Source organism: Aspergillus eucalypticola (assembly GCF_003184535.1).
Source record: "Aspergillus eucalypticola CBS 122712 chromosome Unknown BO83scaffold_10, whole genome shotgun sequence".
Classification (NCBI taxonomy): domain Eukaryota; kingdom Fungi; phylum Ascomycota; class Eurotiomycetes; order Eurotiales; family Aspergillaceae; genus Aspergillus; species Aspergillus eucalypticola.
Window position 1 is genome coordinate 747,719 of NW_020290284.1, and position 25,518 is coordinate 773,236.

Genomic DNA, 25,518 nt, shown 5'->3' on the forward strand with positions numbered 1-25,518 from the left:
GATATGGCCTTCGAAGTTTGATTTTTTTTTTACTGACTGAAAATCTCCAGATAAGCTCAAAATTAAAGCCCAATAAAGCGTTGCTGATGCCGAAAGAACCAAGGAGAATATCTTGCAGTAAAGCACAATCAAGGCAAAAGAATAGTTAACGCACGGGGGATGAGTCAAACTACTGCCTGATAAAGGCTGCATTGCCTTTACAACATACGGCATTGAAATTGGGTTGGTTTATTTTCTTTTAGTGGACAACATCTATGACACCATCTATATACATCATTTCCACGACTCTTCGTCTCAAGCAGACTCCGCCTCATCAACTCTCTCCCCACTCTCAACCTGACCAAAGTCTTGCTGTTTCTGCATCCTCCGCATCAACTCCGCCGCCTCAAATGTATACTTGCACTTCATCCTCAGCACCTCACCATAGCGATACATGACAATAGGAAACGGGATACAAGCCACGGTCAGAAACCCTGGCACACAAGAAGCCCAATGAATCCCCAGATTATGGTACATCTGATTCGTGAACAAGGGAAACACCGCTCCACCGGTCGACCGAACAATAGCCAGAGCCGCCAGCGCAGTTGCCGCATAGATAGTATACGAATCGACAAGATAATTCGTGATCGACAAGCTAGTGAGGATGCACCCGAAGCCAAACGGCGCCGAGAGAATGATGCTCGCGGACCAATGAATGCTCGGAAAATTAGTCCACGCAAAGCCGAAGATACCGATCGGCAAGGCGATAGAACCCACAATGGCTGTGGGGAGGCGGGATTCCGGCGTTGCCTTGCCGGTATTGTATAGTTTCATGTATCGTCTGTGGTAGTCGTAGCCAGCGTACACTAGTCCTAGGATCTCTCCTATTGCAAGGCCTAGGAATGCAAGACCGCCAATCCCTTCAGACCAGCCACGGTCTTCGTTGTATACGATTGGCATGGCGCCCATGAACATGTAGGTCGTTCCGTAACCTAAGGCTATGTAGATGGAAGCGACGGTCACGATTGGTTCATGCATAAGGAGGACCCATGGTCGGATTAAGGCTCTTTGGAAGACTTCGGAGGGCTTCTTCTTGCCCTGGTCACGCTCGAGGATACTAACGTGGACTTTCCCGGTGGATTTGGTTAGACGCTTCGCCTTTTGGAGTAGCAGTACTGGGCCGTATGTTTCTGGGACGAAAATGGTGCCGATGATGCCGATCACACCTACGAAGATACAGCACATCCCCTGCACCCATCGCCAGCCCACGTTCTCAGATATGAATCCGCTAATAATGGGGCCGATGAGCGGCCCTAGTAAGGGTGCGAAGGAGTAAATTATCATCGCTAGCCCTCGCTGCACTGGGGGGAAGATATCTGCGATAGCGCCCCCTGCGTTGACTAATGGTGATCCTCCAAAGGTGCCGCTGAAGAATCGTAGGACAAGTAGGGTGGTTATGTTGCGGCTTCCGGCAGTGCCTCCGATAAACGCCACCATGCCGATGTGGGAGATTATCCAGAAGATCTTCCTGCCGTAGAGTTCTGATCTAATATTTGAAGAATTGTCAATACAGGGTAGGTACATGACTAATGAGGGAAGCTTACTGAGAAGTATTATCAGCTTGTTATTCTATGTGATATGCATCTATGACAAACACTCACCAGAGGTGCCCATACTGCCGGCCCGACAGCAAATCCCAATATAAAGAGGCTTATCCCCACAGAAAAGACCTCCGTGCTGACATTGTAATCTCTAATTATTTCATCGCTGGAGTCGGAATACGCGGAGGACGTGAACGTAACGGCAAACACTGAAGAGGTCACAATGAAAGCGATGGACCATTTTCTCGAGGCCGACCAATTCATAGGGTTCTCTGGATCATCTCTTTTGAACTCCACGATGAAGGGATCTGTGCTTGTTCCTTGGCCTTTATGAGCATGGGACTGTTCAGTCCCGCCATGACTGATTCCTATCGCGACCTCTGACTTGGAAGACATGATTTTTGGCTGCCGAAACACCACAGAAAGCGACAAGGTCGGATAAATCGTTTTTATCAGGATGCCTTGAAAACAGTTAGATCTAGCAAAGGTGGCGTGGCCAGGTCATCCAAATCTCGTGTCGGCAATTAATCGCCTCTCAGATTCTGATAATATTGATTATTGCGTCTAGTTAATCTAATCGCACTCATATGATCAACTACTTGCATGATTGTGCATACCGCAGCTGTGTTATTTGCTAGTTGGTCATATTGCAAAATAAGAAATATATTGATCACTGTAGATCATTTACCGCAATGGTACCTGATCTACGATCTGCATCTCCCAGGGACCCAGATTCCTGCAGTCACGTTCAGCTTCAGTTTCAGCTCGCAGCTACGCACTGCATCAGTCGCCCTGCTAGGTCACGGGGTGGCGCTAGAGCGCATATCAGCGGGTTGGAAGTCAGTTGGGTTTAGAAGTCGTGTTGCAGGGTCAAGACGCTTGAAGGTTTTTCTTTTTCATCTTGTTTCCCTGTTTTGGACACAGTTCAGCCCAGCGGTACATGGTCGGCCACCAGTGTAACTCCACCAATGCACGACATTAACCAGTCTAATTTATCGAAGTATTCTGGTATCGAAACAAGCAGACTCCCTAAACGTTAACTTTCTGCGTATGCGTGTGTATATACGAAGATTGACTATCCAACCCCATCAATCCCTGTAAAGTCAGTTCTAAATGAGTCCGGGCTGTGAGTCAGCAGACAGTTTAGATGGACGGACACCAAGGTAATAAGAGTGGCTTAACAATTAGCAAACAGACTTTCTTTGTGGGGAAACCTCCAATGTATGTGCTATGTACAAGTTGCGCCGAAAAGCTAAAGAAGCAGGACATTGAGGGTCCGACTGCAACAAATCAAATAGGAGCCGTCTTGAGGCTAGTGGCTCTCGCAGCCCAGTTCAAATTCCGAGTGGATCAGCCCTAGGCATGAACTCCCACCCTAGTTTGGCACTTAACCACAGAACACCGCACCCGTTGATACATGGTCAGCGCTAGACTCCTCCTAAGACCAATCGCAACCAACATCCCTATCTACACTACACAATTCTATCACACACCATCTCAAGTCCTCCCACAGACTCCCATCCACGTAGTCATCATTTCCCTACTAGCTCTCACGACCTCCAACCCTGGCCTATCCATCACTTCATCACAACCTTATCCTCACCATCCCTGTGGCTGTCCGGCACCCATTCCGGTCACATCACCATAGATGGCGTTCACATGTACCTCTCCGCCTCTGGCCCCGCACGACAAACAATCAACAACGTCTGAGTCGTAGTGCAACGCCTTATCGCCGAACACGCCTGTGTATATACCTAGGACCGCGCAGGATACGGCCTAAGCGATGTGTCTCCGCGCGAACCTACAGCCCAGAACCGCGTGTATGAACTGTCTCGAATAATGGAGGTAGCAGGGACCAAGCCACCCTATGTACTAGTTGGGCAGTCATACGGCGGTATCTTGTTCCGGGATTTTCGCATGCATACCAAGTCGAAATTGGCGGGGATGGTGATCGTTGATTCTTGGAGAGAACCTAATCCGCCACAGCGGGGATGGTTTAGTTTGTTGGGTGGGGTGGTGATTGTTGTAGTTGTAAGGTTAGATATAAATCATGTATTCTCAGCAGAGAAGTATGAGAGGATTAGAGAGAATGAGAAAAGTAATGAATATGTTTCGTATGGAGAAGTTTGTAGCAAATAGTATGGGAGAGGTTAATGCTGGATTGCCGCTTGGGTTTCAAGCGCTGGGTGATGAACGATTGAGCGTGGTGTTTGGAATTCGATCGGTGGATTTTCAAAGTTTTGGGGTTTGGGATTGTAAATCTGTATAATCCTGTGGAGGTGAGGAAAAATCTTTCTGCGCGGCTAGAGACTATTGAAAGAATTGATGAGGAGATTCAGAGGGCTCATCTTGGATTGTCGAGTCAGAGTCGGTTTGTCTACCCGCAGAGGAAAGCCATGACGCATAATGTGCATTATATGGCCCCGGAGCTGATTCGTGATGAGCTTTTGCGGGTATTGGGGCTGACGGATCGGCAGTTTGATGGTTGGGACTGCTCGCTAATACGTAAGAGAAAATATTATCTTTATGGCATTGTATGCTTTAGAATCTCTATGGCAAGTAATATAGTCTAAACGGACACATGTACAACGAAACGAACCAGGTATAGACAACGGAGAACCTGAAGAAGTTCTATCACACACATGATCTCAATAACGACCCTAGACGCCATCCCATGCTCCAAAGCACAGCCCACACTCCCATAACTCCGATGATGATATAGATGGTATCCTTAAACAGCCGACTGACTGTCCTCGGTTTTAACCCTGTTATCCCTCGCCATCCAATGCAGGTCCCTTAGTCTCAGCTGCCGCATATACACTCTCTGCTCTGCGGTGGGATCAAAGTCCCGCTCTAAGCCGTAAAACCCATTGGTCATGAGGTAGTGAGTGGAGTAGCCGGATAGAGTCAGCATTACACAGCCGAGAATGACAAAAAAGATGACCGCCGCGTCGCCAATGTATGCCATGATCGATAATTGAATTTGGTTTTTTGTTGCGTGGTACTTCGGTACAGTAAAAGAGTGTCGGTGGCGGTGCTGCAGCGGGAAACAATTAGATCATGTGAGAATATATGTTTGGTCTGTCTTACTTTGATTATGAGTTGGGCAGAGTGCGTCAATTAATGAGTCGATTGTCCCAACTGAGAGATAGAAATTGAAAGCACGCTGGTAGTTATTATGAGAGGTAAATGCAAAAAAAGAGAGTATGATGTGATATAAAGAGCGACAGAATGCAATTCTGAATGTAGAGAGCGACAAAAAAGCAGAAAAAGAAGGATTGAACTTTTGACTCTTTTTTTCACGTTCATAGTCTCCCCCCTAACCCAGTAGTATTTATATCTCTACCACCTCAAGCATCACAGTCTCTACTAAAGTATCTCCGAACATTCCTTCTGAGCCAGAACGTCCAACTACTCCCGATACAGTCTAGCCTCTAGCCCTATGATGTCATTAGCGAGCTGGCCAATCAGATTATCTGAGTTGGATCAGAAAAGGGTATAGCGTAAGAGTATGTTAGTGCTTATTATTGCCAAGTCTAAATAAGGAAAGTCTTGATTTGCGGCGCCTGACTGAGAGGATCCGAGATGGAGGTTAGACCGGACTAATTTTCAGTTTCTGATTCGTGAAATCCGAGCCACAGTTCTGGCATTTAGATAAGAATAGACGGAAGGATGAATAGCTAACGCCGGGATTGAATCCAAGTTTAGATTCGGATATCTAAATTCCTAGATAGGTAGTTGTGTACCCGGGGTACCTTGGATGGTGGATCGGATGGACCCCTTTCCCATTGATTTTACTACTACAGAGGTTGAAACTGGGATGATAACTGTCCTCACTGCAAGCCACACAGGATAACGAAGTTGCTCAGACTGACAGTTAATCTGGGAATAATTGCCACGATTGTTTTTTCCTTCCAGCCATCTGTGCATCCTGTCGTCTCATTTCCGATGCTATATCCACCTCGTGAACTTAGCCCTAACTTAATATATGATATGTCGACGCACTAGGCACTAGACTGAAAACAATGTGTTGTATCTGTCCAGCCCGGTGACAGACATACTTACAAATAGCAAATGGCAGTACTGATGAAATCGTAAAATTGTCAATCTTCCATCAATCAAGCAAGACTTTTGTCCCCTCACTCCATCACCACTCATTCACATCTCAAATCCCTGTTACTCTAATATCCCTCCTCATCAACGCTATACTCACGATACACAGTCAAACTAAACCTCGCAAACGCACTTCTAGCTCTAATCCCCCTCCCGTACCTCGAAAACAACGGCGGCACGACACAAAACACCGTTGCAACCGCCGCCAACACCGAAACACTAAAATTGGCCCCGAGGCGATCCAACATAGGCTCCGAGATCAGCGGTAACGCAGCAGACAATAGCGCCCTCACCAGACTCAATGCAGCCAGACCACTCGCCGCATAGCTGAGGTAACTATCCGTCAGATACCCGCCCAGCACGTAGTCCATCTCATTGAGACTATACCCAGCCAGCACAAGAGCTGCGACCGACACAAGCCAAGGGAGATTCGTGACAGCTGGCGGGATAGTCCAAGCGAAAAGCCACAATGCCGCAGCGAGAATTGGTGCACCGATCCAGAATCCGGTCAGTTTGTCTTCTGGGAGGAGTGGTCGGCCCTGAGCTCGGTGGTGGGCAATGATGTGGAGGTCGAGACAGCGGGTGAGGAGGCCGAGGGTGAGACCTAAGCCAATGGCGATGAAGGGGAGGCAGGCTTGCTTTGAGGTGAAGCCGAAGGATTCGTAGATGGGCGGTAGGGCTTCGGTGAAGAGGTAGACTAGGGCGATGGCGACGGCGCTGATAATAGAGACGGTGGAGACGATAAGTTCGGTGAAGAGGAGCCGGATAGGGCGGAAGAGCGCGATGCGGACGAAGCTGCGCATGTCGGGAGCTTTGTCGGGGTTGAGGCCTTCCAGGGTGTCGATTTTGGTGACTTTGCGGAGAGTACCGACTTCACGGGCGAGGAGGAGAGAGGGGCGCGATTCCTTCAAAGTGAGTAGTAGCAGGGTCAGGATTCCGGTTACCATGGCCGCGATGTAGAATAGCCATCTCCTGATGGGGTGTTAGTCACAACATTGACATATACTGGGGAAAGGTGGGTGTGTACCAGTGGGTGTAGGCCACAACAAAGGTACTGAGAATGGGACCTACAACGAGTCCCAGGTTGGCGAACATGGTCCAAATGCAGATGACCCAGACTCGCTCGCGAGAGTTGAAGGTGTCTTCGATGCTACCCACTACAACAGTCGTGGGAATGGCAGACAGAAAGCCACAGAGACATCGGCCAATAGCTACTCCTATCAAAGATGGCACGGATGCTATCAAGATGCATGATAGGCCGTAGAGGGCTGAGCTTGCCACATAGAGCTTTTTGCGACCAAATGCTTCAGAGTATGGGGGGAATACGACACCCCCAATGGCTTGGCCGATAAGATATCTGAGAAGTTAGCCTGGTTGTACTGGAGAAAGTAGGTGAGTACTAACATGGAAACGAAGAGAAAAATTGACAGAGTTCTTGAAATATTGAAGTCGTGCACAGCATTGTTGGCCGCAGTTGACTATATGTTCAGCAAATGTACATCAATTATGATAGATTGATTACCCACGCCGGCAGTGCTGATAGCAGTTCTGGAATAATTAGCCTCGGTGTAATCAAAACCAGAGGGCCTCATACGTGAAGAATTCCAGGAAAATAATAAGCGTAGTATCATAGACCTTGCGTCGCAAGCTCCAGTTTCGCGGGTGTCGACAATTTCCCAGAGCCCACTGTATATGGACCCCGTCCGGGGCAAGCTTAAGGCCATACTGGGGCAGCAGCGCCAGAAGCGTTTCCTTTTCGCTCTCCACAGGGGCCGTGATAACCCGGGAGACGGTTTTCATTGTGAGAATTTGGAAAGACCAATAGCATACTGATCCCTATACAGCCGGACTTGGGATGCAGCTATATACAAAAGTCTGTCTTCAATGTTAGCTCCCAGGAGCACAAGCTCTAGAGTAGTACACATTAACTAGCAAACAAAGGAGACTAAAAACAAACGAATTATGACTGGGTTACACAGTCACCGGCTCATTATGGGGTTAGGCCTGACCTGTCTGGGGAAGCGGTTGATGTCCTTGATCTAGATTCAGTCGGGATGTCGCCAGTGATGGTCAATGGGTAGAAGCCTATCATACTGACGATGCTGCAGCGGTCTGTGAAATTGCTTTTCTCAGTTGGAAGTACAGGTCGTCTGTGCGGTATAGCACTCCGTGGTCTGTGTCTGCCTTCGGTCCGGTACCACGTCGGGAGGTAAAGGGCAGCGGCTTTTCGCATGTGTCAAACTTTCACATATCCAATCGATGAGCTTGGTTCAGCATCGGGAGGTTGGCTGGGTAAAGCCTCATGCACAACCTCTTTGTGGTGTCGGCAAAAGTCGAATTGCGGATATTACAAGATTGAGCTAGGCATTTCCAGACACATTTTATTTCGCATATAAAACTAGTCTACTTCCTGACCCACTATTCTAAACCATATCTGCTCCTATCACGCACCTAGTCCTCATTACCATCATTATCACCCCCGTTTGACACGCCGCTATTTCCATTGTAGGCCAGTAGATTGGGGCTACCGGCAACATTTGTGACAGCATTCCGCGTAGCCAGTCTCTTGAGCTCTGCCGTTGCGGCCGCAGGGGTAGCCAGGTTCCGCAAGCCCATCAAATAAATGACCAAACCTGTCACATGAGGCGTGGCCATGGACGTACCGGATATGGTGTTGGTAGCCGAGTTGGAACCGATCCACGCAGAAAGGACTTGCTCTCCAGGAGCAAAAATGTCAACTACGGACCCATAGTTTGAAAATGAGGCACGGGCATTGCTTCTGCTAATAGCGGCAACAGTGACAGCATCGGGTGCAGAAGCCGGGCTAGTCCGTGCTGCATCTCTCTGCAAGGCATTAGTGAAACTTTCTCCGAATGTTGGGCAGTCTAACAGAGCGTACATTCTCATTTCCAGCGGCAACACAAGAGAGTACACCCTCGTCAAAAGCATTCTCAACTGCATTATTGAAAGCATAGGAGTATCCTCCACCTACCTCATGGTTAGCAACATTCAGCTACCAGGGAGGGCCACATTACCAAGACTCATATTGATCGCTGCCTTGCTGGTCCGATTCTTGCTCACAATATCATTGGCTGCCCAATTGAAGCCATCCAGAATGACCGATGTCGAGCTTGATTCACCCACAAACACCTTCACGGAGAGTAGGTGAGCGTTTTTCGAAACACCGTATGTTTTGCCGCCAATGGTCCCTGCTACATGTGTGCCGTGTCCAACACCATCAACGTGTTCACCCCCTGCAGCATTGTATGCTAGGCTAGCACGACCACCAAACTCATTATGTGTAGCCAAGATGCCGGTATCCACTACATAGGCATAGGTACCCTCGCCAGCGCTGTCATCATAGATGTAATCGGTGCTAGACGCACCCCGGTGCGAGATACTACCCAGTCCCCAAGGAGCTCGTCTTTCGGTAACTAGCGTATCGAGGTACCATACCTGATCTTGTTCCACGTAAGCCACCTGTACGCTAATTAGTTTGGGGTTCACGGCCTCGGACAGTTAGGCTCAAACATGGTCATGTTTGCGGATCTCCTCAATAGTCTTTTCATCAAAAGACCCCGCGTACCCAGCAAAATTGGCAATTTTGTATGTTCTTTCGATGCCGGCGGGAAGGTCGTCGTAGGGTGTACTGCGGCCTTCTATGGTGCGTCTGTGGAGCTCCGTTACCCATGCGGAATGGGACTCAATTTTCGCGTTGTCAATGCCGGCCTTGAAAGTAACGATGTACTTTCCCGGGATGGTCTGGATGGTCGGATGAGGGACCTGCTCTGTGGCACTGAATACTGCAGGCAAAAGCAGGGCGAGCAGCGGGAGAATGCGTTTGAGGAAAGCCATGTTGAGCGAGTGGCTGCCGAAAGAGGAGAATTGTCAATGTTAGACTCGAATGCTTAGGTTCAGCAGTGCAATGGATAGATCCTTTATAGTCTCACAACAAAGTCTAAGTCCTGTTGTCTAGGCCACAGTTTCAGTCACATTTACCTTTTGTTGATTGTCATCAAGTGGGGACCTGGTCAGAAGGCACTTGGTCAGTATATTTAAAACTCAGTCAGATGGTCACATTGCGTCTTCGGACTACTGGGATATGCCCCGTGAGGAAGGCATCATGCATGCACAGAATACAGATGGCATGCAGGGATGATATTACGGACACATTTCGTTTTGGGGGCAGCTTGACCAGCTGTCCCTTAGCTTCTCTACGGGCTGTTCTGTTTGCTGGGCGCTATATTCGATGTACTAACTCTTATAACATAATACATAGTAGGAAGACCCATTTCCGGCTTCTAAATAGCGGCTCTACACTGCAAGAAGCCTTCATAGAAAAGGGTCACTCAAAGAGCCTTGTACAGGCGGGGGATGGTGGACAGACTATTCGCCAGCCAATGTAACCCATCAATACTTGGCATCTTCACGCGATAGAATCTGGGGTTGTGCAGCTTCTATATCAGGTAGATCCTGCCCTAGCGAATGACAGGAATGTGAGGGTTATTTACAACCCTACTGTAGGAAGCGGGCATATGTGGGTGACTGAAAGGAGTGTATTGTTACCCAGTGTTACACGGCGTTTGGGCACAAAAATAACCTCTGGTTAACCTGTGCATGCAGCTATATTAGTGGTCCAACAGTTCTTGACATCGTCGAAAGGGACATATATCCGAAAGCTTTGCAACAAATGCCTTCTGCCACTCATAAGGTCCCAGACGGTATCGGTTCCACTGAAGCGCCATACAAGTAGCACATGCTTAGAAGGCCTTCTGATACACTCATACCAGAATATTCAATCGTTAATATTCTGGCTGATGAGATGATTCAGATACCAGCGGGTTAGGAGATAATCACAATCCGTCGTAAACCACACCGGGTCCGGGGAATCTATATCAGCGCCGCCCGGTTGAGGTCCGGATAACAAGCTAGGTATGTGCAAGGCCAAGCGATGTCATGCTGTCCACTATGGGGGGCCCAAAGTGCTGGAGCCCATGGATGCAGAGACGTGAGACGCACCTCCCCTGCATTTGCGACATTTGGAATCCGTCCAACATCACGGGGTCGACCGTCAGGCTCCGAATGATCATTGGTAATGTCTCTCCGTGGTGTGCAGCACAGACTGTCACGACCACTTACCAGCTTCTCTCCTGCAAGTCATCTTCCAGTCAAGCTACCTTGGCGTGTCCGGTGACGGCGGGATAGGGGCTTGTCTGACAGACTGCGTATAGCTTTCTAAATGACTGTTGCATTGAGAGATGGCTGGAGGGGCTGTGGCCGGGAGAGTCTCTGGGAGTTGCTTTGTTTGACACAGGAGCGTGTTGGGTAGAACAAGATAATGTGGTGGGAGGTTGACGTTGCAAGCGTGTTCCTTGGCTGGGGTCTCGTTTCACAGGTCCCGTGATGTTGTGTTGCTATGATCCATATCATCCCCTTGGGAAGAGAAGAATTCGTTAGCGGTAAGCTATGAGATTCCATGTACGTGAGTGGCTATCAGCGCTAGCAAACAGATCGCAGATCTAATCAAAGTCTGAGACGAGAAATGTCGAGGTAAAGCACAAGGGGAGAATGCTGTACTGAACAGCAAGGATCGGATAGAGCATATTTGCTTCCAGTACAGTCGCCATGACAGCTTTGCATCCTCCAGGAATTTAGAACGCCGTTCACCCAAGGGTTATGCGCTTATTTTCGTGTTTCGGCGCTATCGCTAAGAGCGTTTGTTACTTGGCACTCGAGGGAGATACTGAATGTATCTCAAATGAGACTGGACCAAAGCAATGACGATTGATGCGTGAATGGTTAACTAGGTTCCACCGTGAAGCTGTCAGAGCAAAGCAAGAGGGCCCTGCACTTATATACTCAAAGAATAAATAGGATTCTTCAGGCCTCAAGATGTCATTCTCTACATCTAATTCTGAAAGGGTATAACTAGTGAATGCTGACAATAAACCGCTCCGGAGTACGTATTTATCGATAAACATCATTCTCTGTCAAAATGGGCGGTCAGTATCTGCCACAATATGCCGTCCCCGCCGTAAAAGGGCAATCGGGCCGGATTCCCAATCCGATCGTCGCGAACAACCCCCAAGCATTGATCGTCGGATCTCTGATATTGAACTTTTTTTATACTTATTCGTATATAATTCTGCCCTGTTCCAGCATCTACCTATCTTTCAATTCTATACTGCCTGATGCCTTGAAGATGAAACGTAGCGTGACTTGGTTTTTCACTTGCAGATATATATTTCGAATGTCAAATATGCGCGCCATCCACTACCGTATATAGTACTACTACTTACTCGATAAATACAACTTCTCTCACTAAGTTCATTAGAAACTAGTACCATGAACTACAAACTATGCTTGCTATTGTGTTATTACCAATCCATTAGGAGGATGTTGAGTCTATCATATAGCGCTTCAGCAGGATGACCCTCCCTGTCAGGTCGGGCGCAGCCACAAGCCCCTAGACTTAACGGCACTTCCGCCAGCTCCCACGTCATCTCTCCCGCTTATGCACCACTTCAACGAAGAGGCAACACACGTTATCCAACCACTTCGTCCAAGTTCCATCCTCGTCTGGGTGATGCAGTGTCTGTTTCTCACCAAGCTAGCCATGACCACTCCTAAAAGTGGCTTCGTCATAGGCGCACTCACGGTGGCCATAGCACTCTTCGCCATATACCTCTCACCATTTATTGATGTTCTTATTGAACATATCAATGATTACTACGGACTATTATTTCCGAAAATACTCGTCTCACCACCAGGAGTTTATGACACTCATAATGGCATAGAATATATTGGCAGTCTGTCGAATGGTGTAGAACATTTCCAAAACATCTTCTGCGGAGGAGCCAACTGGTCTCCGACGCTTTGCTCCTCCTGTTCCAGTCCGCCCGTCGAAAGGGTCCGTGATAGATGCATCCCAGCCTGGAGCGTGGTGCCCCCAGGGCACAGGAGATATCCTGCCTTTCACAAGTAGAGTGTCAAATATCAGCGAGAATTGTCTAAGCTTGAGGGTTGCTCGCCCGACCGGTGTCAAAGAACAGGATAGACTTCCTGTTGTGGTGTGGTTGCATGGAGGTAACTATGTTCCTACTCTACTGATTTTTAAATCGAGACTGATGATGATGCTGCGTAGGTGGCCATGCTCTGGGTTCTGCTTCTGACATCCTTTACAACCCGGAAGGGCTGCTTCAGGGGGCCGTGGCGGCGGGCAAGCCGTTGATATATGTCGGGATAAATTACCGATTAGGATGTAAGACATATACACTGTGCGCACATGTAGATGTTATTGACAGCCCCAAGTCTTTGGATTTGCGACCAGTAGGGCCATGGTTGAGAAGAAGCAGACGAATGCCGGACTGCGGGATCAGCGCGCTGCATTGGAATGTACGTGGACTCGTTCATGCACTACCGAATCCTAGCTGACCAATGACCAGGGGTTCGAGACAACATCGAAGCATTTGGGGGCGACCCCAGCAGAGGTACAACAACTGAATCATATCATAAAATAGGCACGGGCAGCTAACGCATCTATAGTAACTGCCATCGGGCAGAGCGTCGGGGCCAGTGACATCGGCTTGCACTTGACATCTTTCAATGGCTCCAAAGGTGTCCCGTTCCAACGAGCCATGTAAGTTCACTAATGCAAATCTGCCTTCTTCCAGTTATCTAACATATAAAGCATGATGTCTGGCGCCCCGGGTCTCAACTTCAACAGTGACTCAAATTTGGTATCCGAATACACCGTAAACATCGCGCGTAAGGTTGGTTGCGTTGCCACCAACGACGCCGAATCCTCAGAGACCCTTGAATGTCTTCGAGGTATCCCCTTCGACACTTTAACAAATCTCTCCGTTACGGCGTCACGTGCAGCTCGCCCCCCATTCGGAGAAGGTTTCTTCTATCCGACCATTGACGGCGACATTCTCCCCGCCCGACCCTCTGAGCTCCTACGTGCCGGCAGATTCGTCAAAGATATCCCTATCATTGCTTCGTGGGTGGCCAACGATGGAGCCTGGTATGCCCCACCAACAACCTCCACCGACGATGAAGTGCTTGCTAGCTTCGGATTATGGTTGTCGAAGCTCTCCCCTTCCACAAAAGAAAGATTTCAAGATTTATATCCGGTCACAGACTTCGCGTATATGGTCCGCGAAAGCTACGACGGCCCTATATCACCCCAGTACTACCGCGCCGCGCAGATGAATCGCGATATCTGGTTTACCTGTCCAGTGCTTGATTTTGCATGGCAGTACGCTCAGAAAGGGTGGACCACCACATCTAGAATATGGCTCTACGAGCATAATGCGACCAGATACGCGCCAGTATTCGAAAAGATGGGCGTAGCAATGTGGCGCGTTGCTCATCTCAGTGATATACCCTATGTCATGAACAATGCTAATCTGGAGGGTGGGGCTGATAACTCCCTGGAACAAATGGAGTTGGCACGGGGAGTGAGCAGACAGGTGATTGGGTTTGCGCATGATGCGAGTCCGAGTGACACATGGCCTGCTGCATTCTCGGGGATGAGTGAACAGGGACTTTCCAAGGATTCTCCTGATCGGCTGTCGATTCAGGTTTTCGGGGGTCCTATGGGGTGGAGGGCGATCAGAGTCAGCAAAGACGCGGATGCAGGAGGATCTACAGAAGCAGAGAAGGCAGTGTTATGGGAAAGGCTGTTTGACCGGTGCGAATTCATCAATAGTGCTCGGATGCGAGCGGAGGCTGGAGTATAGTCTTACCTGCGGGATTTTTAACGCTACTGTACGCCTGCCATGAGAGATCTGTGGAAGGTATAGGTTATGGGAGCAAAAATATCGAGATGCGCGTGCACAGGCGTTCATTTGCTTCATTATCATCTCCTCCCTTCCCCTTGCTTTGTTATGTTGTTAAAGGAAAACCCCTCTTTTCAGATGACATGAGTGGAGATGAAACTCAGACAGGGTATAATGGGACGGGGATAAGCAACGAGGAGGTGGCATTGGGCGGGACGACCGGTCATATCCGAACTACAAAAGCCTGATACAGACGAGCTATCTTACTTAGAGGCAAATATATTTAATGTCAAGACGAAGGGTCAAAGACATGGATTTGACCTATCTTGATCTCAAGGGGTTGGGTGGTTCGTTGGTTGGAAGAGGTGGTGGTCTGAGACCATGCAGGAAGAAGAGGCGAAGGATCAGCTGACAGCTACCCGACAGCAGTAAATGTCTCAACATGTAATGTGTGATATGAATGGGTGATTGGATCGACAAGTACCTCTAATTGTACAGTAGGAGACTTTCTTCGGTTTTTGAATCCTGATTTCAATAGCACTAGGAAGTATAGCAGACTGGCTAAAGCATGTTAATAATTCAGAAAGCTCAGCATTGGGAGTGAACAGCTGGGATGGCTGTATACCCCTCTTTCTTATATCGAATGAGCATCCAGCTCCGATAATCGCTCGTGGTCTTTGCTTTTTTGGATGCCTCGTCGTTGAAAGCAACCCCCGGATTGAGGCAACCGAGCGAGATAGTGCAGGATGCATCCATTCATGGACTTATGGTCTCATCTTGACATCCCCGAATTCTGGCGAGGTCCACTGGGCACAAGTGGTGATTGGGCGGTGTCACAACCGATGAGAAAATGGAGTAACAGTCGCAGAGGCATTCGTGTAGATGAAGTCCCGGGGTCACGTAAGTAGTAGCAGAGGATTCCCTTATCCAGCTGGGTGTGCATATAGTACAAGTGGCTAAGATAATAACGGTAATATCAAGCGTGAAGTAGGCCCATCGATTAGTACTTGGCAAAAAGTATAATGAGTACGGATCTACTCCGACGATCTAGAACTTGGTCATGCCGTATTGTGTGGCCATCAAAGTTTCATTATGTAATGTCATGGCCAATACCAGACCAGATGCGTAGATATCGGTGATTGCTTGGAGCTAGGTGTTATGCAAGCTCTCTGCCTGCAAAGTCCCTCAAGTCCATCACATCACCCTTGATGGTCCTGTCAGGCAGCGACAACCCGCAGCACAGAAGGTGCGGACACAGATAGCTTGGTTCGGGATTTGAATTTGCAGTCAAGATAAACTAGCACTGCGCTCCCGGCCCTAGCCGTGGGGGCATGCATGGTCCCCCAATCTGATCCCTAGTCATGTTTCTGACACCAACATGACCTAGACCATACTATTCGTCACTCTTTAGTTCCACTAGATGTGATGTAGCGTTATTTCCCCGCTTTGTACCCTGATCACCATCCCAATTGACAGTAGATGGATCCTGCTCGAGTAAATCGCCAGATGGATGGCTAGGGAAAAAAGAGGGGCCAGGGTGTCAATCGTGATAATCCCGCAAACATCCACGGAGCTCATACCTCTACAGGATGGTTCCGCATCTTCCATGTCCTTTGGCTATGTTGTTGCAAGCGGAGCGGCCCGTCCGCCCGGATGGTGGGTCTGGGATCTGCCCTTCAAGATCACCACCGGATAATACAACCGCAGAGCTTCTAGAGAGTGAACCTCGACGGACTATCTTATTAATGTTTCAATAATAAGCTTATTGGTGATGAGGAGCTTTGTGTGTTCCAGCTAGCTTTAGACTAGAATACTTTTTCCCTTGCAAGGTTGACACGACTGATGCTGTTGCACTGGAAAGACAATCCTGGAAAGCAGAATAAATCCCTTCGGGATATGGATTATGCCCCAAAGGTGCCACTAAAACTGTCATCGGGATTTGAGAGGAGCATAGCATGCCCCATCCCTGCGATCTTGACAATAAAAGTCATGTACTACTATTTGCCACTGTACACTATTACGCATGGTGTGACTAGAATTGGAAATCATGCACAGGAAACCTGATTGATGCAACCTCATATTGCCAATGATAGGGCAAACACTACATCCAATACCCCCTCATTTGATGTGAATGGAGCACTTACCAGGTGTGCTGTTTTCATATATACAGCCAATCATCATTCGAGACCGAACTGTGTATCACGAAGTCGATATGACCGACTGCTAAAACAAGGCCGTATGCTTACTATAAATCCCCTTCCCTGCCCCAGCATGCTCAGATCCTTTCATTCAAAGAAGACCAAAGTGCAAAACTTCAGCATCTCAATTACTATTATCCTTATCAAGCCGCAGCCCGATTTTAATAACAATGAGCTCCCTCGTCTCAAACGTCACCAAGGCAGCAACCACGGCTGCCACAGCTGCTACTGACGCTACTACGTCGGCTACTACCACTGCCGCCAAAGACCCTACGAGCATTGCTCAGAACTTCAGCAAAGAGCTAGAAACCCTTCTATCCAGTTAGTATCTCGTGAGGCTGGATCATCGTGATCATCGCTGACCGTCACAGACTTGGCTGGCGATACGCAGCAGGTACTCCACGTCTACTCCTACGACACTCATACCAGGGTTATCAAGGAGAAGGCCTGCATTGCCATGAAAAATGCGGATCCAAGCAAGATGAAGCTTTCCGATGTCCGTGAACTGCTAGTCAGCGAGAAGGTCCTAGAACCCAGACTGTATGTTGCATTGGACGGGAAGTACTACACATGCTAAGAAGTGCCGCAGGCTTTGGAGTACCTTTTGCAACCAACGTGGAGCAAAGGTCCTGGACAGCCATAGCTTTCAGGCATACCTTGATATCTTGAATGAGAAGGTGAGCGCCATCCGGCTTAAACATACTGGTTGCTAACGCATTGCAGTCAAGTGAAGCTGGCGTGAGTTCGATGATTCTATCTGCGAGCTTTTGTACTCATAGACTATAGGAGATCGCAGCTGATAATGCCGACACTTACCGAGTATACCTGAGATACGAAGATGATCAGGTTTTCTTCCCTTGGGGCGGCAAAGTTATCGTGGACGTAAGTGATAGAATCGTGTCCTCGATGACCTCGTAGTTCTCACTCTATGCAGAACAAGATCGCAAGCGTGTCTGCTGCTGAGCAGCCTAAGGCTCCCCAAGTGCCAACCACTTTCAGCCACAACATCTTTACCAATCCAAACACCACCTTCGCTGTTGTGTAGGTCACACTCCCGATGTGAACGGGACGACAGACTGATCCCGCTACCATTTAGCCACCCAGCAGATATGTCGGAGAAGCACTGGAGTGTTGTCATCCGTAACAACAGTCTTCTCAACGCTCATCAAGTTGTTGAGGTCGATGGCAAGGTGGGAAAGGTTGTGGAGCGCTCAATGCATACTGGTGAGCTACACTTGTACATGCCCATACGTGCCTCTCAGCTCATGCCTCTGTATAGCCTTTATACTTAAGCCGCGGCCTTTTCTGAACTACCAGATCTCTGACAGTGCTGCGTCGGACTCAATTGCTAAGCAAAAGGTAATCCAGTATTACCTTAATGCAGCAAGTTTGTTGACTGACTACTCCAATCTTAGCAAATGCTGAGAATTCCCCGGTTCCGCATCGAGGATGACTCGTATGTTGAGCAATTCGAGAAGACAAAGTCCGTCTCGCGTGCCATTGCACAGAGTTCTTTGTCACAAACTGCAGCTGAAATGGCCGTGTAAGTTGCTCGATGTACGAGGTGGCCTCAGACTGACAATAAGACCATACATAGTTCAGGAGGCGCGTTTGGCTACAAAGCTAGTGCATCCGCCAGCTATAGCGAGAATAACTCATCTTCTACGGCTTCTACTTCAAGTGAGGATACTAAAGTACTGACAATTACTTACAATGTATGGAATGTTCACAGCTTTCCTTGATTGATAATATTGACCATTGCTTCAGTTTCCACGGGTCGTTGTTGACCTCGACAGCCACAGTTTAGACCTTACAGAGGAATGCAACGCTGACTTGCTGTCTGTGGACTCAGCTGCTGGTATTGCTAGCTTCAAAGATAAATATGGTGCGATATGCCTTCCCTCTTTAGTGCATAGTATTATGGCCCCTGACACCAGACACAGGTCGCTTCTTCGCTACTAGGGTTCAACTAGGTGGAAGGCTTCTTTCTTCCGAAGATATCACTGCAACAACTAGCACTGCCAAGTCTGATCAGGCCAAGGCTATGAAAGCGGCAGCAGCGCTTTCGTTCTCCTCTCCATATGTGCAGGCCTCTGCAAAAATGAGCTCCGACAAGTCCTCCACTTCGAGCTCGGATGCGTCTAACGCTGCTTCAACTAAGTCGATGTGTTGGGAAGCCAAGGGCGGCGACACCTTGCTATGCAATGAGTACGAACTCTCCCTCCCCTCTCCACCGCTCATACGAACTAATGTGTCCTGATCTAGTCCACCTGCGTGGGCCGCCACCGTGGGCTCATTCTACTCCTGGCGCGCGGTCAAGGTAAGTAGTCTCCTCCAGGTGTTGTCAATGTATGTCTCACAATTACTACAGCAATCAAAGGTTGTCGCTCTGGAAGACGTCATCTCCACAATCCCCGGCTACCAGTATATCAAGCAGAAGTTCGCGGATATCCTAAAGAACGACCAGCCGACCATGACCACCGTATCCGTTGGGTTTCAGATTTCACATGGTCCCGCTAACAAGCTTCTCACCGTAAACCCTACTACAACCGAGACCGATACAGTCGAGACCTTTGAAACCGATGGCTCAGGTAGGAGCACCAATACACTGTCCTCGACTGCTACAATAAAACAATTTAGCTAATCTGACCTAGGATCCGACGTCATGGGAATGGTCTCGACAAGGGCCATGACTGCCGAACGCTACGATTACCTTCTCAGACTCAATGCTATCACCACAGGCTCCGAAATTGTGGGTCTGTCATCGAAGGCCACTATCTCGGATAGCCAGAACTTCTATGTCGACGTGGCAACTTCACAAGGCAATGAGGTCAAGCAGGTAAGCCGAGCACTACCCTACACATTGAAACCAAACACTAACTACTTTTCTCAGCTGAAATACAACTACCCGTACTGCATCTACAACAAGTCCAGTACTACTGACAGCAACCGGTCCTGGCTCGTCTCGAGTCCCACTCTTCCGGGATATGTCTCGACATCTCTTGTCTATGCCAGCACGAAGCATATTGCCTCTGCCTTCCAGTTCAGAAGCACTACCATTGGTGATGCGTCTGAGTATATAACGAGTGGATCACGTGTTAATATTGTTATGTTTGATCATAATGGCACGGAGATTGGCAAAGCTGCTCGTCAGCCGCATAATGGTGACCGTGTTGGCGTTGACTCGGAACTGTCTGACTTAATTAAGTTGGATGAGTTTACTTTGACTTATGTTTGAGGGGTGGCTAGTGGATGGGCGATTAAGTATGTGTGTGCTGTCTTGTCCTGGTAGGCAACATGATATATTGGCTCCGATATGGCTAGTGAGGATGCCTCTGGGGACTTCTAAATGGGACTTTAGGTGAAGGTAGGTGTGATCTATTGAAGGACGAGATAAATGATTTGGAAGACATATTAATAGCTTAGGAGAGTGGACGGCGAATTCCAAGTTGGTTGTAACATTGTATTTGTAATAAATCTAAAAGTGGTATGACCGTAAGGAAGGGATGAACGACTCCTGCCAGGGAGAATTGATGGTAGTTTCCAAGAGATGAGGTCATTTAGAAAATAGTCTAGGGGGCACATCCCGGGGGAAAGTCACTGGAAATCAACCCTTGTGAATGCTCATGATAATTCGAGATTTATACCGTCTTCACGATCAATGTGCTGCTGATCTGCTGATCTGACTATATTGCACACGGAAGCTCCAGATCAACTTGCCAGACCGGGTGCATTGCGAGGCCGTCACCTGCCATATTGCTAGCCTCAAAGGCTGCATTTATGAAAAGTGTCTGATGGCCCGGTTTCAATGGAATCGCATCATCCGTACAGTGACTCGTTTCTACAACAGCTGGCGATGTTTCAGGATCAAGTCTGGACAGCTTCGTGACAACACTCGACCGTCCGTAGTCGATAGCCGTAAAATGGGAAGGTTCGTTACCAATAAAAGTCCTATCCCTCCATTGTGCAATCATCGCACCCCATCCTTCATGGATATGGCCAAAACAGTGCATCCGCGGTCTAGCTCTCGCAACAGCCATGAATAGATCCGGACACCCAGCTCTTCCGTTGTCAGTATAATCCATGATTCCCCTAGGAGGACCATGAGTAATCACAATATCAACATCCTCCTCAATCTGAAAGTCATGTCCCCTTTCAGGATGGTACTGAAACCCCCAGTCCCCAAGGGAGGGGGTGTATGGACTGGCATAGATGTTGAGTAATGCTCCGTTTGGTAGTGTTATTGAGTGTGTACCCTCATCTAGGAAGATAATGCCGTTGCCTTGTTCGTGTTTGAAGAGGGTTCGGACTTCTTCATAGTCTCCATATACTTTCTTGACGGAGGGGTCGTTTTCGAGACCTGCTTCGCGGATCTTTTGTTCGAGGGTTGGCGTGTCTAGGGTGAAGTCGTGGTTTCCGGCGATAACAAGCTTAAGTGGCGCTTTGAGACGCTGGAGCTGTTTGATGGTTGTTTGGAATTCGGTTATGTAGGAGGAGTTTGTGAGGTCACCGCAGTGTATCACGACGTCTACCGAGTGCTCGAAGCATGATTCGGGTAGCTCTGCGCCGTGGGTGTCGGAGAGGATGAGGAAGCGGGTTTTGATGGAAGTGGGGGACATAGTTGCTATGGGAATTAAGGATGTTGATAGAATGAAAATAGTCGGTGTGAGGCAGTGAAAAGACGGGACTTATAGGAAAGGAGTATCTAGGGATGTTCCTAAGAAATACCGTGACGCTACAATTATGCCGTGACTCTATACAAGACGGCTGGTTCAGCCCTACAACATCATTACGTCTGAGAACTTCCGACTCTCTGACTCAGTCAACCCACGAATAGCTAATAAATGGGAAACTAACACCAAAGCAAGAAGTTCTTCATGAATATAGAAGAATGTAAGGGGACGATTAGTTTACTCGTGATGTACAAAGCTGAGTGGGATGGCGCAAGAGTCTAGGGCGAGACACTAGAAAGAGAATATTGCAAAATACTAGCCAGATAGTGCGACTACCTATAGTCAATCCTCCTAATGATAGCTATGATCGGTACGGGCATACTCTTCTAGTAATCATGGAAAGCGATCCTAGATCAGTGGCCTAAGGCATCAAATATGCCTGAGGTACTTACCTCTGTATGTATGCCTAAGGCTGCGACAAAGTCGGCAGTTTGTATGACCCAAATTCCGGGTTATATCACCAAACCGTTCGAGAAATCTTCCATAGTACCAGTCCAAAAGTCTCCTGTAGCATCTCGCAAGGTTCTAGGTAAATCACGTGGACTACACTATGCGGGGTAAATACCACGTGATGCATGTGCCACCCGATCGCCGTCCATTCCAGTCTCTCAATTCTTTGGCACAGAGCGTGATTGCATAGTCCAATCCCCTTCAGTCTTCATCCCTATGTAGCTCTAGATTTGTCCTCGGTTCCTTGCTGTCTTCATCATTGAATATATTGTCATATCTTGTTTCACCCTGCATTCGCAGGTTCCGATAAACTCAGCTGTGAAGATATCATAATCGAACTTGTTTTCGACCAATGGCTGCTGCCAACCTGCGTATCCGTAGATACCTCGGTCTCTGCAATTCAGGAGCCGAGTGATGTGGGGACCTGCTGACATGCATACCGAGGAGACATCCCTCTTATCAACTCTTGTCTTCTACCAGGCTGTTTGCCTTTCCTACAATCAAAAATCGAGACACAACAACATGGCAGCACGCCCTCCCAGCAAGCCCTCATCATCCACAGAAGGGTTCTTTCAACCCCTCCCCACTATTCCCCCGTGCTATAGCTTCACTACTGCAAGCGCCCGAGGAAACCACTCTTCATCCGACGATGTAGTCTTAGGCCGGATCCTGGAGCTATACCTTCCCCACAACTGCGGCAACGTCGGGCACTCCATCCACAACCTCTCTCGCCGTGCCCTTAAGCCTAGTGTACTTCAGCACAGTGTTGATGCAGAGACTAACCCGCCGGCTCTCCGTCCGCTCACCACATTTGGCGAGGAAAATCGAGTTGATCCGCTATGGACATCAACTGGGTGGAAGGCTCTCAAGGAAATTGGTCAAGAAGAAGGCCTGGTGAGCGTCGCATATGAGACGGACAACACAACCTGGAACCGCCGCGTGCATCAATTTGCCCTGAACCATGTTTGGTCTGGTAGCGCTGCTATGACAGGGTGTCCTGCGTCTATGACGGACGGGGCAGCAAAGCTGCTTGCAGCTCATCTCGGCGAACCGGACGGGGACCAGCCTGGTCGTAGCGAAGTATTTCGTGAGGCATACCGCCGCCTCATCTCGCGAGATCCCAATGTCGCGTGGACAAGTGGACAGTGGATGACGGAACGAAAGGGTGGCAGCGACGTGCGAGGAACCGAGACGATCGCACGTCGACTGAGCCGCGAGGAATTGCTTCAAGAAGCCTCCCATCATGATGCGCACGGCATGCCGCTCGGACCATGGCGTATTGATGGGTTCAAGTGGTTTAGCAGTGCGACCGACTCGGAAATGACGGTCATGCTGGCGCAGACTACTAAAGGACTCAGTTTGTTCTATGCACCAGTGCGGCGGCGTGCTGGCCGGTCGGCCTCATCTTCGAGCGGAATTGAGTTGAATAGCATCCGGATGCAACGGCTGAAGAACAAAGTTGGCACCAAGCAACTGCCCACAGCGGAGTTGGAGCTCAAGGGTGTGCGGGGCTGGCTGATCGGGGAAGAAGGCAGAGGTGTGAAAGAGGTTGCGACCATCCTCAATATTACCCGCCTCTATACAGCAGCCGGTTCGACGGCAGGATGGGGCCGCGGACTGGCCATTTGCCGGGCATATACGCGGGTTCGCAACGTTCAAGGCTCACTTCTCGAGGACGTTCCGCAGCACGTGCGCTGGATGGCGGCTGAGACGGTGAAATACGCGGCGGCCATGCACTGGGTCTTCTTCGGCATTGCCCTGCAGGGAACCGTTGAGCAGGATTGGAACCTAATGGTTCGTAATACCAAAGCTGCTGTCATAATCCCGCGTGATAAGAAGCAAGCTGCAACTCTGCTTCGGCTCATCACGCCGGCTTTAAAGGCCCTGACCAGCGTGGGTTCTGTTCAGGGACTTCGAGAATGCATGGAAGGACTAGGCGGGGTCGGCTACTGCGAAAACAACGAGGATGGTGGGATTCTCAACGTAGCCAGAATCTTCCGAGACACGCTGGTTAATCCGATCTGGGAGGGTACGGTTAGTGTGATGGCTGAGGATGTGGCGAGAGTCATTATGGACCGACGGCTCGGTGATGGTAAAGTCATCGAGAACGTCTTCGGGCAGTGGGTGCACAACATACTGCAACACTGTCAACGAATGTTTCCGGACGAGTGTGCATTCGTCAAGAAGAGGCTAGGGAGTCTTGTCCAAATTGCAAATCGGGCTGACAAGGCGGAGCTGCTATGGCGTGGCAGGGAAATAATTGGTCATATACAGGCTGTTGTTTGCTCTTGTTTACTGATGTATGATGCTTGCATTGATGAGAATGAAGTGGCTGTGATTGTGGCAACAAGATATGTGCAGTCATTTGTGGACACTGGTATACAGTCACCATCCCAGTGGGAGGTTGAGTCACGGAAGGACAAAATGATATTTTTGGGAGATAGTCTGTCCCGTGCTGTACATGGGAAGCTTTGAACAGGTCAGAAATGAAACTATGTGTCTGACTGTTTGGAAATGGTGCATTACTGTGAACTTCAGTCCATAATACTATATTGTACAAAGACGAGAGACTCGCGAACATATTTCTCACACTGATCATGTGGTAACCGTGGAAATTGGCTACAGACTTACAGCTCAATCACCAGAGCCTTTACAATCAATGGAAAGTTTAAAGATGATAAGAAAGATATTATCACGTTGCAACCAAGTCGAGAAGTATATGTTAGGTACATAAAGCCAAGGCAATATCTAAATAGAAAACGTCTTCATAACCTTCTCATTCTCTCTCTTCAGAAACCGCTCGAATGTCCCCAGGTCGAGACCCCACTCCTTTGTCTTCTCCAAATCTGCAAACTGTGCCATGTCTCGCAACGCCAACTGCGCCTCAACGAGTGGGTTAACAGCAGCCTGAGCTTTAATTTCCTCCTCAGTCAAATAAGCTGCCTTAAGATCCCGCCCTGTGGCCTTCACGAGCTCCTTCACCATCTCCTCAACAGTCAACAACTCCCCCGCAATTTCAATCTCCTTTCCATGGAACTTCTTGTCAGTCAATGCCACTGCTCCAACTCTTCCAATATCCATTGGATCCACCAGCGGGATCTTGGTCTCCTTCGTCCACGCAGTAACCCAACATCCCTTATCCACTAATCCAGAATAGATATACACCATCGGGGCTAGGAAATTTGTCATAAAGCTTCCAGGACGCATAATAGTCCATCTCTCAAAACCCATTGTTCGAACTTCGTTTTCCAGCGCCTGTTTAGGGAGCAGCAGCTTCCCAACGAAACCAGTGGGCGTGAAGGTACGGATCTTGTGGGGTTCGTTGACGGCGAAGGCGCTGCTGTAGACAACATGCTTGACACCAGCTTCTTTGGCGAGAGTGAGAAGTCGCCGGCCGCGAATAACTTCGATGTCGGGGTTTTGGAAGTCGGGGACCATGTTTAGGAAGAGACCAGTGCAATTGGCGAGACTGCTTCGGAGGGAGGCTTCGTTGTCGTAGTCACCCGCAATCACATCAGCACCCAGGGCGCGCAGGTGCTGTGACTTTGTGGAGAGCGGGGTGCGAGTGATGGTGTGTACTTTGATGCCCTTTTCATGGAGGTACTTTGCTATGGCACCGCCTTGGGTGCCGGTTGCGCCACAGACGAAGACGGACATGTTG

General features: G+C 48.9%; 9 protein-coding genes across 9 annotated transcripts; 3 read left to right on the plus strand and 6 right to left on the minus strand.

The window, feature by feature from the left end:
* Window positions 1-294: 294 nt before the first annotated feature.
* BO83DRAFT_398272 (MFS transporter) lies at window positions 295-1,476 on the minus strand (the record flags this gene model as incomplete). The annotated part of the gene is made up of 1 exon (XM_025533242.1): window positions 295-1,476. The coding sequence occupies one exon, from the start codon at window positions 1,474-1,476 to the stop codon at window positions 295-297; it is 1,182 nt and encodes a 393-aa protein (XP_025388978.1).
* Window positions 1,477-4,221: 2,745 nt separating this feature from the next.
* Window positions 4,222-4,864, minus strand: BO83DRAFT_377924 (uncharacterized protein). The gene is made up of 2 exons (XM_025531120.1): window positions 4,671-4,864; window positions 4,222-4,617 (listed from the first exon to the last, which is right to left on the minus strand). The coding sequence occupies exon 2, from the start codon at window positions 4,546-4,548 to the stop codon at window positions 4,312-4,314; it is 237 nt and encodes a 78-aa protein (XP_025388979.1). The 5' UTR covers window positions 4,549-4,617; window positions 4,671-4,864; the 3' UTR covers window positions 4,222-4,311.
* Window positions 4,865-5,761: 897 nt separating this feature from the next.
* On the minus strand, window positions 5,762-7,493 carry BO83DRAFT_426474 (putative MFS multidrug transporter; the record flags this gene model as incomplete). Its single annotated transcript, XM_025535283.1, has 5 exons — window positions 5,762-6,665; window positions 6,721-7,050; window positions 7,098-7,171; window positions 7,220-7,241; window positions 7,288-7,493. 5 exons carry the CDS (start codon window positions 7,491-7,493, stop codon window positions 5,762-5,764), a joined length of 1,536 nt encoding a protein of 511 aa, XP_025388980.1.
* A 650-nt stretch (window positions 7,494-8,143) lies between these two features.
* On the minus strand, window positions 8,144-9,548 carry BO83DRAFT_443944 (S8 family peptidase; the record flags this gene model as incomplete). Its single annotated transcript, XM_025536473.1, has 4 exons — window positions 8,144-8,537; window positions 8,593-8,681; window positions 8,729-9,173; window positions 9,225-9,548. The coding sequence occupies 4 exons, from the start codon at window positions 9,546-9,548 to the stop codon at window positions 8,145-8,147; spliced, it is 1,251 nt and encodes a 416-aa protein (XP_025388981.1).
* Window positions 9,549-12,309: 2,761 nt separating this feature from the next.
* On the plus strand, window positions 12,310-14,749 carry BO83DRAFT_407756 (lipase; the record flags this gene model as incomplete). The annotated part of the gene is made up of 7 exons (XM_025533989.1): window positions 12,310-12,516; window positions 12,548-12,779; window positions 12,838-12,954; window positions 13,005-13,088; window positions 13,139-13,183; window positions 13,239-13,332; window positions 13,384-14,749. 7 exons carry the CDS (start codon window positions 12,310-12,312, stop codon window positions 14,435-14,437), a joined length of 1,833 nt encoding a protein of 610 aa, XP_025388982.1. The 3' UTR covers window positions 14,438-14,749.
* Window positions 14,750-16,844: 2,095 nt separating this feature from the next.
* On the plus strand, window positions 16,845-19,930 carry BO83DRAFT_443955 (uncharacterized protein; the record flags this gene model as incomplete). Its single annotated transcript, XM_025536474.1, has 16 exons — window positions 16,845-16,995; window positions 17,046-17,214; window positions 17,264-17,351; window positions 17,398-17,412; window positions 17,461-17,556; window positions 17,609-17,715; window positions 17,771-17,898; window positions 17,954-18,033; window positions 18,090-18,217; window positions 18,272-18,389; window positions 18,442-18,559; window positions 18,618-18,882; window positions 18,940-18,994; window positions 19,046-19,284; window positions 19,360-19,513; window positions 19,568-19,930. The coding sequence occupies 16 exons, from the start codon at window positions 16,845-16,847 to the stop codon at window positions 19,910-19,912; spliced, it is 2,256 nt and encodes a 751-aa protein (XP_025388983.1). The 3' UTR covers window positions 19,913-19,930.
* Window positions 19,931-20,360: 430 nt separating this feature from the next.
* On the minus strand, window positions 20,361-21,293 carry BO83DRAFT_443960 (metallophosphatase domain-containing protein; the record flags this gene model as incomplete). Its single annotated transcript, XM_025536475.1, has 1 exon — window positions 20,361-21,293. The coding sequence occupies one exon, from the start codon at window positions 21,291-21,293 to the stop codon at window positions 20,361-20,363; it is 933 nt and encodes a 310-aa protein (XP_025388984.1).
* Window positions 21,294-22,356: 1,063 nt separating this feature from the next.
* On the plus strand, window positions 22,357-24,413 carry BO83DRAFT_377925 (putative acyl-CoA dehydrogenase). The gene has a single exon (XM_025531121.1). The coding sequence runs from the start codon at window positions 22,380-22,382 to the stop codon at window positions 24,330-24,332; it is 1,953 nt and encodes a 650-aa protein (XP_025388985.1). The 5' UTR covers window positions 22,357-22,379; the 3' UTR covers window positions 24,333-24,413.
* Window positions 24,414-24,605: 192 nt separating this feature from the next.
* On the minus strand, window positions 24,606-25,514 carry BO83DRAFT_359588 (NAD dependent epimerase/dehydratase; the record flags this gene model as incomplete). Its single annotated transcript, XM_025529363.1, has 1 exon — window positions 24,606-25,514. The coding sequence occupies one exon, from the start codon at window positions 25,512-25,514 to the stop codon at window positions 24,606-24,608; it is 909 nt and encodes a 302-aa protein (XP_025388986.1).
* Window positions 25,515-25,518: the final 4 nt, after the last annotated feature.